The 15898-nt window shown below is 39.1% G+C and overlaps 1 protein-coding gene across 2 annotated transcripts in view; it reads left to right on the top strand.

The window, feature by feature from the left end:
• Positions 1 to 15898, top strand: part of MAP3K9 (mitogen-activated protein kinase kinase kinase 9) — a 58817-nt gene that overhangs the window by 29871 nt on the left and 13048 nt on the right. For both annotated transcript variants that reach the window (XR_001332605.3, XM_014266255.3), the window contains exons 4-8: positions 5564 to 5712; positions 9121 to 9296; positions 11344 to 11584; positions 12693 to 12815; positions 13533 to 13686. Coding sequence is in view for 1 of the 2 variants with exons in the window: in XM_014266255.3 (XP_014121730.2) it covers positions 5564 to 5712; positions 9121 to 9296; positions 11344 to 11584; positions 12693 to 12815; positions 13533 to 13686 (843 nt within the window). In the remaining variant the exon portion in view is untranslated. The remainder of the gene's footprint in view (positions 1 to 5563; positions 5713 to 9120; positions 9297 to 11343; positions 11585 to 12692; positions 12816 to 13532; positions 13687 to 15898) is intronic.

Below are 15898 nucleotides of genomic sequence, written 5' to 3'. Positions count from 1 at the left end.
TCCTCACAAAACTCTCCTTTAAACAGAGTCATCACCATTAAGGGAACTTATATACTGTCTCTGAATAAGTTTTTTCTTTTTCTTTCTAGTGGCTAAAACCTCTATTCATAGTTAAACAAGCTGAAAAGAACATGTATGCAGAGGACAAGTGCTTGCCAGTGCAATCACTACTAGTCTGCCAGTGATTGTAAGCCCTAGATTTTACAAAAGCGGTCATGGACTTGTGTAATAATTCCTGTCCCCAGCCAAGGATGCAACCTGAAATTCTTAACAGGATGAACTTTTTTATCCTATTAGACTTGCTCCTCCTCTTGTCCAGTTCAACCACTTGGTTAATCACTGGAGTCATAGGGTTTTTTTGCCTGACAGCCTTCCAGTTAGTCTATGCAGCATCAACAGAATTGTCTCTAATGTTCATGAACCCTTTTATTTCAACACCTTTTCTTTAAAGCTTATTAGAGTAATACTGCTGGCTGAACTGTTGCCCAGCCTTTGAACAAGAATCTTGTTCTCCTTGTGTTCTTGCTGCACAAACAGCTGAAGAAGAATCATGCTAGGACTGAAATTTCCTGAGCCAGTCTTATCATAACTGACTGCTTCATCTTTCCAAAACATGTTTCAAGCTCCATTTTAAAAGCTCCATCTGTTTACTCTGGAGTAGGGCTGGCAAAGAACTAAAAAAGAGTGAGGAATGACCACACATGGTATTTATCACCAGGGTCTGGACCACTGTGAAGCTTGTTCATAGTACCAGTACTTAGTAAATCTTGCTAGTGAAAACTCGTTGCTGTGAATTTTTCTGTGCTGTACCCACAGGCTCTAGATATAGTAGAAGCCTTGTGCTTATATTGTACAGAGGACAGTGAAACTACAGTTTTAGTTAAATAAGTCCCTTCCTGTAAATCTGTTATGTGTTTGTATTTGCTTTGGATTTACAGGGTTAAAGTTGAAGCTTGGATATTGCAGCTCATCCAGTACTGTCCGCTAATGTTAGCAGGCCTATCAATAACATTTTTCTGTCATTTGGCTGGTTAAATATATTTCTTGTTTGCTGTACACTTTGTTTTTTACTTGTACTACTTAAAAGACAGTCATAATGTCAGTACTATTGCTGTGTGGAATATAAAGGCACCATACAACCATCATCTGGGTTCTCTATGTTCCTCAATTTAGATGTTTTTAAGCTGTATCTACTCTGAGACCAGTGAAATAATTGGGCATTTAATTTCCATTTAGGAATGGAATACCAGCTCTCGCTAAAACCATCAGATTAGCAGATCAGGAAGTTTCAGGCATTCAGTGCTGGGTGTAGAAACTCCAGTCATTAGAATATTTTGTTTTATGCGAGCGTTGGTCAAACATTTCCATCCACAATTGACCACTTGTAGGCTTCTGTAGTTTTCTGTGCATAATGAAGCGCTGTCAAGACTTCAATACCTGGCAGACAAATGCTGACTAGCAATGTTAGGAGAAACTCACCTGGGAGAAGCACATGAGTACTGTGAAAGCACATGAGTGTTGTGAAATAGGCAGGAAAGGTCATCTCTGGAACTGTCAGCTCATTAACATGCAAAATGCCAGCTGGTAATAGCTATAAAAATGTAATGAAGTTTGGGGTTTTTTTTCCTTAATAAAAGTCATGTTCTAGTTGCTGTTGGAACTGGGATCTCTTTGTTGGGTTGATAATTCCTTCCTCATGGAAAGTGTTGAACCTGGGGAAATAGATAAGAGAAGCCTATGGTATGTATGCCATGTAACAGTACCAGTGAGAAGCAATTACTTATTTTTTAAAAGTTCACAGACTAACAAGGAAGGTGGCAAAATCACATGTGAAATCCTGCAGACCTCCAGCCTCCCTTGCCCTGAAAATCCAGTGAGTAGGATTGAACCTGATGTTAAATGGCTTAAGGGATTACTGGATCACTGAAAGATGGTTAATTATTCACACAAGTGTCAGTTGACTTGGATGCATGGGTTTGTGTCACATGGTTCATTTCATAATTAAAGTCCAAAAATTACTAATAGGTGCTGGAAAAGTAAATGAGCTTGATCACTTTTTCTTTCCCCCCACTAAGAATGTGTAGAGGCCCTTGTTTCTTTCTTTCTATGCCTTTTTTTGAGTAAGTCTTCTGATCTGGCTTTTTCCTTTGTACTTCCCAATTTTCTGCTTTAGAGTTAATAGGAAAACACTGTTCAGCACCTGTCTTGGTGTTTATTCACTTGGGATTATTGTTCAAGTGCCACAAAGCAGTATTCCCCTGTTCTGTGCGAGCAGTATTCTCAGCAATGAGGTGTAAGTATAGTGGCATTGAGTTTTGTCAGAAGCAAAGTGACCTTTCCTGCAGTATACACTTTTAGTGTCACATTAGAAGAAGCACTAATCTGTCTATTCCTTTTTCCTTTAAAAGTACCCTGCAGAAGAAGTGCTTTGAGCCCATCAGTAGTGCTTTATCCAATAGTAATGTTAAAGTTATAATACAGCTCTTTGGTAGATTTTACTAGCTTTTACTATCAATGGTGATATCCAAGCTGAAAAGTAGCATAAATGAGCAATCAGATTTAGGCAGTTCAAATATACATTCAGTTCAGTTTTCATTTTCTTTGAGTGTTTTATAAATCCTAGAAGGCCAAGAAGAAATTGAGAACTCCTTAGACTCTAGTTTATTTTTTTCTAATAATGCTCTTGAGACAGTAAGAAATGATAAATTATAATATCAAGAGTGTGAATTGCATAAGAAAAAAGCAAAAGATCGTGTAGGTCAAAAAATATATTCTTCTTAATAAAGTAAAATAGCTGTGTTAGCAGCGAAGGTTGGATCTTTAGTTACTAAAATCCTTTATCTGAATAGGAAAAGTACTGTTAAAAATGTCCAACTAAGGTAGCAGCAGTTACAGTGAATGTTAAAGATGTGATGGGGTGGAAGGGAGATCTCAAGGGTACAGTTTGTGATATCCATTTGTACTCCCAAATGGATAGGGAAACTGTTGCTTTGAAACAAGAAAAGCTTAATATTTTAACTTTATATTATATTCATATTTTAACTCTTCCATGGAGCAGCTATTTAAGGAGCTTGTTGGAAGAGAAGCAGTTTTTCATTTGGTCTTCAGTTGTGCTTAAGAGGCCTTCAAAGTGGTATAGTATGACGTGGTCCAAATCTATCTGTGTTTAGATTTTGGATCTTTGCAAGCGCAATTAAGAAAAATTAGTCCATTACAGTAGTGGTTAATCTCAAGATTGTTGACAGCAGTGGGAATTTTTTGTAAAATCAACAAAAGCAGAACATGCAACGTGGATGTCTTTTCAGGACACTGTTAAAGCTCTGAGTGAATGTATGGGAAATCCTTCAAAAGAATGAAGAAGACAGTGTAGAAAAGACTACTGAAAGACATCTTTTTAAAATCTCAATCTGTATCCAAATGAGGAAAATTATGCATTGACTTGAGCTCTTTCAAGTTGAACATAAAACAAAGATAAAAGGGTTTTGAAGAGAATTTTCTTACAGCATAAAACCAAATCCCTTGCTTTCAAATGCAGCACAGGTGAGAACCCTGCAGGAGAACATAACAGCCCAGAGGTGGGCAAAATGTGGGAGTGCAAGGAAGATAAGGCTGTACCAGACAAAAACCTCAGTGACTTGTGTCTGCTAGAATAGAGCAGAGGCATTTGAAGCTGAAAATTTCTCTTTAAGGGAGTCCAACTTGGAGCACATATCTTATACTGAAGTAAAATTCACAGAGGTGTTAAAACTGACTGGTTAAATGAGTAGTAACAACTCCTGAGATTTACAGTAACACCCAAAATTTCTACAAGAACATGAGAGTCAGCTGAGTTAGTAGCTGTGCTGTGCAATCTCTTGCTTAGAGCTGGTGTAGTACCAGAGAAATGGAAGGTAGCAGACACAGTGACAGGTCTTAAAAGAGCTTCCTGACAATTAGCAAGTATGATCTTGAATGCTTCTCAATGGTAGAAACAGCACTAAAGAGCAGGGAGCTGGTGGATATGTGAGCATGTCTGGGGAAGAGTTAGCTTTTGTAGAAGAAAATGTAATACCTTGTGAAAAGTGAAAATGCTTGAAGGAGATACTGAATATGTGGCTAAGTGGTGAGGTTGCTTATACTGTATTTGGATTTATAAAGACTTTAAGCAAAATCCTGCATCATAAGCTTTTAAATAAATTAAATTGATGTGGGAAAAGAGGGCGAGTATTTTTCCCTTCATTTAATCAGTACTTAATTACTAAAAGAATTAATGAGTTTTATTGGTGGGCAATTCTGTGTTCAACACAATCATAAGTGATTTGAAAAAACAATACATGGTTACATAGCATGGTTGATGATACCAAGTTATTCAGGATAAGAAAAATTAATGTTCTGCAGAGAGATGAGGAAAAGTTTTACTATAATGAATGATAAAATAGATGGTAATGGTAATAAATTCAAAGTAATACCCATGGGGGAATTTAATATGTACAATTTAGGGGCTCTAAATTTTACTATTGTGATTCAGTAAAAACACGTTGGAGCTACTATGGATAATTTAGCTTATTTTGTAGAGAGTGAGAAAGGCAACTGGCAAATGAAAATTTAGTAGGAAAGAAAGAAAACAAGCAATGCTGTTTGTGCCTCTCCCCATATCTTTAAAACTATGTGATTTTGCTCATTCCAACAGAAGATGTTAAAATCAATGGAAGATATGAGATGGTTTCTGTTCAGGATAGTAACTAGACTAGGATTTAGCTAGATTAGAATTTGGGGGTCTGGAAAGATGATGATTTAGGCAGGATGATTGGGAGCCTGTGAAATCATGGACAGCATGGAAGGAGCTAATAGGGAACATAGGTTTACTCTTTCTTGTATTTGAAAGAACTACAGGGAAGCCGATGAAATTACCAAGTGACGAGCTCAAAACACATACACGGAAGTATTTTTTGGCAATGCATCGTTAAATCTGTGGAGTTCACTACCACAGAATATAATAGATGGTAAATGGGTTCAGAAGAGAGTAAGAGATCAATGGAAGAAAAAACTGTCAGGTCATCAAGGATGAAGAAGCAGTTTCTGTTTTGAGTTTCCTAGAATCAGAAAAAATATTTTGAGATTATACTTTTCATCATATACTTTGAGGGAGAGCAGTCCTGGAACTATTTCTGTAACTTCATAGGTAGTATTTTGTAGAATATCTTAAGATGACAACTTAATTCTGAAGAAGTATTATTTCACTTATTTTTAGAAATCACCAGCCACCAAACAACCTTCATATTTTTGGGTGTTTTGAGAGGCTCTGTTTTGAAACTAAATTAGAAAATCTATGGTTTTCAGATTGTTCCCAGTTTCAGAGAGAAAATTATTTTTGCCTAAAAGGTGAAAATGTAATCTTATTTCAGAGCTACTAGAAAAAGCAGGTAGAATAGGGCAGATCACCAGCTTGGCATTGATGATAAGCTTGTCCTGCAAACTGCAATTTTTTCAGTATACTAAACTCCCAGGTTCAGGTACCTTGTTGCTTAACAAGGGCTGTGTTCAAGTCAAACACCTATTCTCTCTTTTGTTTCCTTCCCAATAGTTATGGTGTGCTGCTTTGGGAGCTGCTGACAGGAGAAGTACCATTCCGAGGAATTGATGGTCTGGCAGTAGCATATGGTGTTGCTATGAATAAGCTTGCCCTTCCAATCCCTTCCACATGTCCTGAGCCTTTTGCCAAACTCATGGAAGGTAAGCCAGCTGTGGTGTGTGTGGTTTGTGCTGTTTCTGGAGTGCTGTTGAGCATGGCCTCTTGGTGTTGGCTTTGTTACCTAAGAGCACAGATTTCTCCAGTGGCTTTATCCAGTGGTGCAGGTTATTGTGGGAGCCAGGCCTGCCTGTAAGTCAATCTACTACCAGAATAATGAAACATTTTTTATCAACTGGCTTTATAGGAAAAGGGGGGCTATTGCTGTTCTCTCTTAACTTGTTTTCTAGTAGTGAGGACTCACCAACACCAAAACTTCACATAATTAGATCTTGTGTGAAGTCTAATTTGTTTTAAAATTCATAGCTCAAGCATCTTGCTAATAGTGTCAGATTGATTTGAAATGAAACTTTATCCTAGTGACATTTCAGGGAGAGGTTTTAAATGTGGCTTTGACATTCCAAAACAACCCATATTTTCAGTCACAATGATGTGATTTTCTGCTTTGTCTGAGAAGGTAGTTCATGCCCAAGGTGGGCTACAGAGAGGTGAAAGAAATACAGGAGTTAGTCATCAGAGCTGCTGTAGTTATTAAAAAGGGTTGTGTGAGGTAATTTTTGGGTGTATTTATGTGACCTGGTCTGCTGGCCATTGAAACTGCTTTCATGTGTCCTGAGCTTCCTCCCTCCCTCTCTCTTGCCCTCTCTCTCTTCCTTACCTTCAGTATTTTTGTCAGTGCCCCTATTCCCAAAGATTTGTAGGTGTTTATAAGTAATAAACATTTTTATACCTATCTGGCAGAATGGAAAACAGAGATAAAGAGAAATCAAACTTGGTTTATAGTCTTGGTGAGCAAAGAATGAATCTCAACATAGAACTTACTCTCTGTGGCCTCTGGTGGTGCTTCTAGCCTCAGGAAAGGAATATGAATCTTGAAGAAAATGTTTCTGATGGATTTTTTTCTGCTTTTGGAATACTTTTGCATTTTTCTGGTGTTTTCTTTAGGTTACAGGCTACAGTTAATTTAATTTAAAGTGAAAAATTTCATGTATGTTCTGCTAAAACAGAAATATCCTACTGGACAGTAAACAATAGAGTTACAGGTAGAATAGCTTGAAGGTAGTGTAAAGTGAGAAACTGTGTCTGAAAGAGTTGGTGAAACTACCAGCTCAGTGTTTTGCCACGTAGTTTATTTTGACATGCTTTCCTGGTTTTTTTAACTAAAAGTGAGGATTTAAAAATCATGCCCTCTATTGGGAAAGTTAGGTAGAGGCATTTGGCCAGTGCCTGAACCCAGCAGCCCAGGGGGAGCACCCACCCATGCTTTGGAGCACTTGGCTTCTCCTTGTGCAGGTTGAAGACGAGAACAAAAGAACCCAATTACTTTCTGCCCCTGCACCAAAGCTGTGTTTCAAACAGGCTGTTTCCCATCTCGGGTGAGCTCTTCTTCCTCTAATGCTGCTTTCACTTTTGAATTACTGCCATGGTGGTCTTCACTGAGACAACAAAGCTGAACTTTCGCTCTTCACAGAAAAGTTAGATGTTACAGCTCTCCTCATTAGTGCAAATAGTGGCTGATCTAGGGCTGGGAAAATAAAAGCCACAGGCCACCTGCTGGTTATCCTGTTCACTCATTCATGCATTTAGCTGGCTGTAGCATTTTGTTTTACTTTGGGTCATGTTTGCTTTGCCATGCTTAAAACCCGAGGTAAAGAGACAGGGATTATGGCACTGACAGTCCCGCTGTAACACCCACTGCTACTAATTGGCCAGCAGCAGGGGATCATCTGAGCCCTCTTTAACATCCTCCGTTCTCTATTTTGATAAAAGAAGCAAATTAAAAACCATAAATACAAATGTGTTCCAGCATGGAACCTGTTGATACCCACAGTTTTGAAAATAGAACACCCAAATGGAAAATCTCAGTAAGGCTAAAATCAAAGGGAAGAACTGCAGAACCAAACCTTGGCTGTTGCACAGGTTTTGTGAAGTGATTTTTATTTTTAATTACAGCTGCCCCTTGGTGTACTTCAATCCACAAAACTGATGAAGGAACTTCTTTTAGGACATCACCTAATATTTTTAACAATGTTCCCTTTTTTCTGATTTCAAGATCTAGAGAACTTTTAGAACATTTTTATAACTCATGTCTTGCCCTGCAGAGAGACTTAAGACTTGCTTGTCTTAAGTCCAGTGACCATGTGGAGCAATGCTGTGTGATGAGAGAGACCCATGTGTTAGTTACTTCCATTCATGCAGAAAAGCTTTATTCCTTATAAATACATGTGAATGTGAGTTTTTGTGTTTGGTTGTTCCGGAATTTTGCATGCAGGCATCTAGCAGTACTAAAGAGAATAAGGATATCTGTTGAACAAGAACCTGTGTAAGTGCTGGTACAGGACAACATAGAATGAGGATAAGTAAGGGGTTTTTTTTCTGCTGGAGTAGAAATGAGGGAGAAGGAAGAGAGAAGACTGAATGAGTGCAAATTTCCTATTCAAAAGTGTTGTTAAATGTTTTCATGTAATGGTTTGGGGGATTGTTTGTAATGGATTAGGGGTTACTTCATACTATTTTCTGTTTCTGTTTTCTGTGTTCAATTCCCATCGCTGTAAAACATTACCTTTTATACTGTTGCTCATTGAGCTGCTTGATGTGGTGAGATGGCTACCTTCCGTTCTGTGTTTTTAGATCTCTGTAATTGGCTGAATAATTGCATTGGATTGTAAATTAAAAAGACTTGTTTACATCTGTGGTTTCTCCTAAAAGCAAAAGAAAAATGAGTGAATAATTTTCTCTCAAATAGTAAGAAAGGACCTGTAAAAGTAGGAGAACTCCAAATGCACCATTTGATATCACTATTTACTTGAATCTCCTATTTTCACACAAGTTATGCCCAGTTTGCTTTGCAGGAGAGGTTTTCCATTTTGAGAAAATATTCATAATGACTCAGCTCAGTATTAGATTTTGACATCAGGAAAAGCCCTGATGGATATCCTCCTGCAGTATGGCTGCTAAATCTGCAGTGTAGCTATTATAAAAGAAGTATTTGCAAGATCCTTGCATAGTATTTCTACTCTGTGAACACATATATGCATCTTAAAGCAAAATATTAAAGGAAATTATTTGTTATTTTAGAAAATGCTTTAAGGTGTACCCTCCTGTAAAATTATTAAATTTGTATTTTACTTGTCATATTATTGCAATGGAACCTAGAGACTTAGATTGTTAGGTAGTTCAAGATTTGAAGTGTTGTTGGATATTGAACAAGCATGAAAGCATGAATTCCATACTTGTCAATAGTCAGTGCAAGTGGGCAGTGGGAAAGCTGGGGTAACACAGGTAGTGTGTATGCCACTCTTAGCCACTGGGGATCAGTAAAGTGCTACCTGTCCTCTCAGACCTCCATACTTAGAGATGCTTGACAGTTGTTTGTCTTTATTCTGTTCTAGATTGCTGGAACCCTGACCCACACTCACGACCTTCCTTTGCCACTATCCTAGACCATCTTACTGCCATAGAAGAGTCTGGTTTTTTTGAAATGCCCAAAGATTCCTTCCACTCCCTGCAGGAAGACTGGAAACAAGAGATCCAAGAGATGTTTGATCAGCTTAGAGCCAAAGAAAAGGTAAGTAGAGAGTAATGCTCCCTGCTTGTGCTCTCTGGATTGTAATTTCCCCATTTCATAGTTCAAATGGGGATCACTGTTTCGTGCATCCCAGAGCTAATTTTGTCTGTATTTTGCTGGAGTTAATGTATTAAGTCCCTGAATCAGTGGCAGGTTATGATGCACACAAGGGTAGAATCATGAGAAAAATAAATATCCACATCCTCAGCTGCTACTCTTTCTAATATTGTAGTGAGCCTCCATCATAATCTGTGCAAATTGCTATGATGAGTTGATTGTTTATTGCATTTGATAACTGTTTCCCTATTAGCATCCTAATTGAGAAACCCACTGAAAACTATTAACAGGAGATGTAGGAGGGTAGTTTCAACATATATATACTCCAGTTAACATTGCAGCTTTGTTTCTGCTGGGTTTGTGTTTTCAAGGTTTTGAGCATAACCAAAATGCATGGACTAATAAACATGAGTGCTACCAGGGGAAGGGTCCAGTAACTGCTATGACTGAAGTCCATCTGGGCAAATAGCAGGAAACAAAAATGCCAGCAGGAATAACAGGAATGGTGACCATCAGCCTCAAAGAGGAGATGTGAAAAAACTGAAGTTTTCTTCAAGCATGCTTGCAGAAAGCGCAGCTTGCTGCATCTAATTTAAGGTCCTTACAGAGATTGTCTTTAGTTGTTGGTAAGAAAAACTGCAGCAGAACCAAAACCACTAGTATAATTATATATTTGTAAGTTGACGGTCTCTTGCCTGAAAGTAAACTCATAATAAGCAGCTATCTTGATTTGGGCTCAGAGGTTGGGTTTGGCAGGCAAAAAGAGAAGGAAAAGAAGACTTTGGGTCAGAGGAAAGAAGTCAGCTTCTACAAGAATACTTAAAACCTTTCTCTTCACTATTTTAGTAGCTTTTGGGAAGAATAAATTAGCTGACAGGCATTTCCTTGTTACTGTTGTCCCATGGCGTATCTGTGTTGGAACAGTTTTTGAAAACCAGAAACTTCAATAGACAAACAGCTAAACAGCACTAACTACACTGCCCTCAGGATGGGTACTGAATTCCTCTTTAGTAATGGGGAAATAATTTTATATTAAATGATTTTATTGAAATCTCCCTGGTGATGAGCCAGGTAACAATGCCATTATTAAAAACATCTAAACTAAAATCTGTCTGATTATCTATCTGATGTTTAACTTGAATTCTTCAGTTTTTGCCTTCTGCACTGGAATTGGCCATCTGGAGAGAATTATTCCAAGTGCTGAGTTATTTTGTCCTTGTGGTGGGAGGAGAGGAACGCAGTGGGATTTTGGGATTTCAAGGACAGTTTCAGTTAATTCGTTTTGTCAGCAAGGGATAGATCGAAAGGTTTGGTGTATGTGCCGTTGCCAGGACTGTGGCGAGATGGCTTTTGAATATCCCCAAGGAGGGAGACTCCACAACCCCTCTGGGTAACCTGTGCTAGTGCTCAGTAATGCAGTAAAAAAGTATTCAGAGAGTGACCCCTGTGTTTCAGTGTGTGCCCGTTGCCTCTTGTTCTGTCATTGGGCAGTGAAGAGAGCCTGACTTTATCTTTTTTTCACCCTTCTCTCAGGTTTTTTTATACACTGGTAAGATACCCCTTCACCCCACCCAAGCCTTGTCTGGGCTAGGATGAACAGTCCCATCTCTCTCAGCCCTTTCTCATAGGAGAGGTGCTCCAGTCTCTTAAGGTACTCTCTCTCTCCACCTTCATGGCCCTTCACTGGACTCTGTCCAGTATGTCCATATCTGTCTTGTACTGGAGAGCCTAGAATTTGACACTGGATTTCAGATGTGGTTATGTCTGAATTTTAATACTGGAACAAGTGGTTATGTCTGAATTTTAATACTTGTTAGGAGGGGCCTTGAATTGCAAGCATTGCAGCCCTTGAGGATTTTTTTTTTGGCTCTCAGCTGAGCCTTTAACCAGTGGGTGCAAGCCATTGAAGCTGTGCCTTCAGAACCAGTAATGTTAGTCTTAAGCCACAGGTGGCAAGGTGGCCTTTTGTTTGTACTTTATCTCCCTGCAGGAGCTGCGCACATGGGAAGAAGAGCTGACTCGTGCTGCTGTTGAACAGAAGAACCATGAGGAGCTGCTACGAAGGCGGGAACAGGAGCTGGCAGAACGTGAGATTGACATCCTGGAAAGGGAGCTCAACATCATCATCCACCAGCTGTGTCAGGAGAAGCCTCGGGTCAAGAAACGCATGGGGAAGTTCAAGAGGAGTCGGCTCAAGTTAAAGGATGGCAATCATATCAGCTTGCCTTCAGGTTGGTGATGTGGTAGGCTGTGCCAGGTGAAATGGGAACAACCTATAGGTTTGATAGTTCCTTACTACTGACCCTTATGCACTAGAAAGGATTTGATGTACTTCAGGAAAAGCATGGCTCTTTGGGATCAATAAACTAAATCTAATGCTCTTGTGGCTAGCATTGCCCAAAGTTCTGATATGAAGGCCAGAAGTAAATTTGAAATGTAGCATGTGTGTTAGCTGTTGGCTGTATATGGCTTATTGTAAAAATGTGGTGTTGCAGTTTAACATGTAAATACTCAAAAGAATCAGTTTTTTAAAGGATATACGTAGAAGATGATGGGCATTATTGGTTGGGGAATATTTTACATAATGCTGCAGGAGAAACTATAATCTACTGGATTTTTTTGGTGTAGAAATCTAAAAGTTACCAAAATACTGACATATTGAAAGCTGTGAGACTAAACTACTAGATTGCTAGTTCATATGTGAACTCTTATTAACGTGGAAGCAACTTCTGGAAGAAATGTTAAATATTAATAAGGTGTTGGCAAAGTCACTCTTAAGAGTGAAGATGGTGATAGCATTTCTGCTGCAGATTCTTTATGGAGATTTAAATTTGTCAAAAAACCAAAAGTGTGGGGTTTTTAAATCACCTAGTGCTCATTGTTACAGCAGGGATGATGACTTGCACTATATTATTTGTTTTCTGGGAAACACTGGCTGTTTAGAAGAGAAATTAAGATAAAATGCGTTTGTTACCTATGCCTTTCTTTAGGTCTGCAAACACCTATTTTTGGTGGTGCTTAAGAAACTGAGAGGTAAGGTACAAGGATTTATACAGGGATATAATTTAGCATGACACTAAACAAAACATCTGTGTGTGTATGTGTTTCACACATATGCTAAGATACATTTTCAGGGCTGTGAGTACACATCTTTGTTCTAAATTTTTGTTGTGTTCAATGGGGAAATAGCAATTAGCCTTACACACAGCTTTTCTACATAGATCCCATAAGTTGCACTCTTTGAAACTTACCATAAATTATTATTTCTTTTTTCTTACATTAAAAAAAGAGAATTTTAACTTTGTCTTTCTGCCTTTTTTTTTTTTTTTTGCTAAACAGATTTTCAGCATAAATTCACTGTGCAGGCTTCTCCAACAATGGACAAAAGGAAAAGCTTGATCAGTAGCTGCTCCAGCCCTCCTGCAAGTCCTACCATTATTCCCAGACTCAGGGCCATACAGTGTAAGGAGCTCAATGTAATATTGAATTTGGGAAATGTGCAGTCTGTCAGCGTGGTAAGATGCCAAGATTCCATATCTAGGACAGGACTGTTAAAGAAAGCCCCTAAAATGTTTGCCTTGCGCCTTGCATGTATACATTTGGAGAGAAAAATGGAGTGTCTTAGTGATGGAGGGAGTATCACTACCTTTGGAGTTAAAACCATGCTTACTCAAGTTTGTGAAATACTGCTGTTTCTATAAAAAAATAGATTTCTTAGGTGTACAAGTTAATTTTAAAAAAATACTGATTTGTAGAGTAGATCTGTAAAACATTGCTGTAGTGTATTAAGTTACTGTTTTAAGGAAGTAAGAACAAGGACACTTTTCATGCAAATAATGTTCCCATAACACAGAATTAGGCAGACATGCATGTCCTAAAATTATGAAAGTAGTGTTAACTAATGTATAGTGTCTGTATTGGATATCACAGCACTTATGTGTTTGGTTTCAAACTGGTGGTTCTAAAGAGAAACTGGTGATGGAATAAAGCTGGAGTGGCTACCTACACTTGAAAGGATTAGGGAATGCTTAATTTGGCATTTGGTTGTTAGATTTGTATTGAGAAATGGTCAGAATTATGGGAAAATCACTTTTGTTACTATTCCTGTTCTGGTCTGTGCTTTATTCTTTATGTTGCCATGGATCCTTCCCATTTTCCACTTTCTTTCCACTTGTGAAGTGACGCCTGCTGAAAGCAGTAAAACGTGGGGACGAAGCTCAGTCCTTCCAAAGGAGGAAGGAGAGGAAGAAGAGAAGAGAGGCCAGAAGAAAAAGGGACGCACTTGGGGACCAAGCTCACTTTGTCACAAGGAGCTAGGTGCAGGAGAAGAGGGGTAAGAGAGGGCCTGGAGGAAGGCTCATTTCTAGGTTCTAAAAGTGGTTGTGAGCTGGCTCACAGGATATTTGTCTATCCATTTGCAAACGCCTTTCTGCTTCCAAACTTCTTTCCTCTGCTAGACATGTTAGAGATTCAGAGCAGTTTACAAAATTGCATTCAGTTCATTTGCCTAGGAACTGATGTTTCACTGTCTGGTATTACGTTGTTAGGTGTATTTGTAAGCTGTCAAACTTCTTAGCTGTGCAAAACTCTCTGTAGAAGTTCCTCTGTGTTTTAAGGCTCAGCTTTCAGTAGTTGTCTTAAATGCTAGTATGTAAAAAGTATCTGGTAAAGCCAAGCAAATGTCTTCTCTTTAGTCTTTTGAAAAAGACATGTACTTTGAGTGAATCAGTCCTGAAAGTGATTTTTGCAGAAATACAGGTTGTACCTCTGTTTCTATAGGTTATTGTTCTGTGGCTTCTTTTTTTTTCTTTGTGTGTGTGTGAATTATTTATACCAGGACTCCAATTAACCATTGCTGGAACGCTGCTTTAAACATAGGGCTGTTTTGGCCTTCTAAAAGATTTGAATGCTTGGTAATTTTTAATAATGTTTGAGTGTTTTCCCCCTGATAAATTGATGATTTGACTCTTGCCGTGTTTTTTAGCAGGGAAAATAAGACAGCCAATTATAATCTTTATCTTTACTATTGTGTGGTCAGGTGTGAAATGCCTGAAAAATTGATGTTTGCATAGTGCATCAGTATTATAGCCTCCTGGAGACCTGGATCTATTGAAACATGTTCTCTCTCTGAGATACTCAAGACATGTTGGCAGGACAGTGTGGAGGAAGCTTCTTTGACTGCTGCCTATGCTTTACCTGTTCTACAGATGAAGGATAGGATAGCTTTCTAAGGAATTAAAATAGATGTCACACTTTACAATTAATTATGTAAAAGAAGGCGAGATCACTGAAGCTGGAAAAAACACTTCTAACTTCAAATCATGTTCTTAGAATTCTGGGAGTAGACCTCTTCCATTTTCTGTTCATTACTGTACAGTCTGAAGTACTGATTGTTTTGGGCACAGACAGCTGGAATGGAGTTGCATGCAAACTGTGGTTGCTCATGAAACTGAGATGCTCTGTAGTACTCAGAGTCTCTTCTAGGGAGACTCAATACAGATATTGCTTTTTGCAGAGTGTCTGAAACACAAGAGTTTTGCTGAGAGGGCAGTATGGCTAACATACAATGAACCACTCCTTGCTAAGATCATGCCAGACTGCAGACTTTAATTTAAAGGGAGCAGAGTTGCAGTAAATATTAGTGACTCAAAAGATAGTTCTTGCTATTTCTTAGTATTTTTTGAATTCTTATTTTACACAGGGTAAGGCAATAAAACTTCATGGAATATTTAGGGTTGAGAAAGACCTTTAGAATTGAGTCAAACCATTAACCTAGCCTCTACTTTGTTCACCAGTAAACCATTTCCCCGAGTGCCACATCCACACACCTTTTGAACATTTCCAGGAATGGTGATTCCACCACTTCCCTGGGCAGCCTACTCCAATGTCTGGGCACCCTTTTAGTGAAGAAGTTTCTCCTAATACTTAATCTAAACCTCTCCTGTTGCAACTTGAGGCCATTTCTCTTGTCCCATGACTTGTTACTTGGTTGAGGAGACTGACTCCCACCTGGCGAGACCCTCCTTTCAGGGAGTTGTAGACGGTGATAAGGTCTCCCCCAGCTTCTTTTTCTGCAGGTTAAACAGCCCCAGCTCTCTCAGTTGTGCTTCATATGAGTGACCTTCCCCTTCCCCAGCTCTGTTGCCCTTCTCTGAACATGCTCCAGCTCCTCAGTATTTTTCTTCTAGCAATGGCCCCAGAACTGAACTCAAGATTCGAGGTGTGCCCTCGCTGGCACTGAGTACAGGAGACCAATCACTTCCCTGTCAGGATGCCTTTGGCTTTCTTGGCTACCTGGGCACACTGCTGGCTCATGTTCAACTGCCTGTTGACCAGCATCCCCAGATCCTTTTCCACCAAGCAGCTTTTCAGCCACTCATCCCCACTGACGGGGGTTAGTAACATTGCATGGAGTTGTTGTGACAGACTTATTGTACCTTATGCAGCGGGCCTCAATTTGTCATCGATGCAGCCTGTCCAGATCCCTCTGCAGAGCTTCCTGCCCTCCAGCAGATCAACATTTCCACCCAGCTCAGTGTCACTGC

The sequence above is a fragment of the Zonotrichia albicollis genome, chromosome 6 (genome assembly GCF_047830755.1).
Source record: "Zonotrichia albicollis isolate bZonAlb1 chromosome 6, bZonAlb1.hap1, whole genome shotgun sequence".
NCBI lineage: Eukaryota > Metazoa > Chordata > Aves > Passeriformes > Passerellidae > Zonotrichia > Zonotrichia albicollis.
The sequence above is the reverse complement of the archived record's forward strand: the minus strand, read 5'-3'. Positions and strand labels throughout refer to the sequence as shown.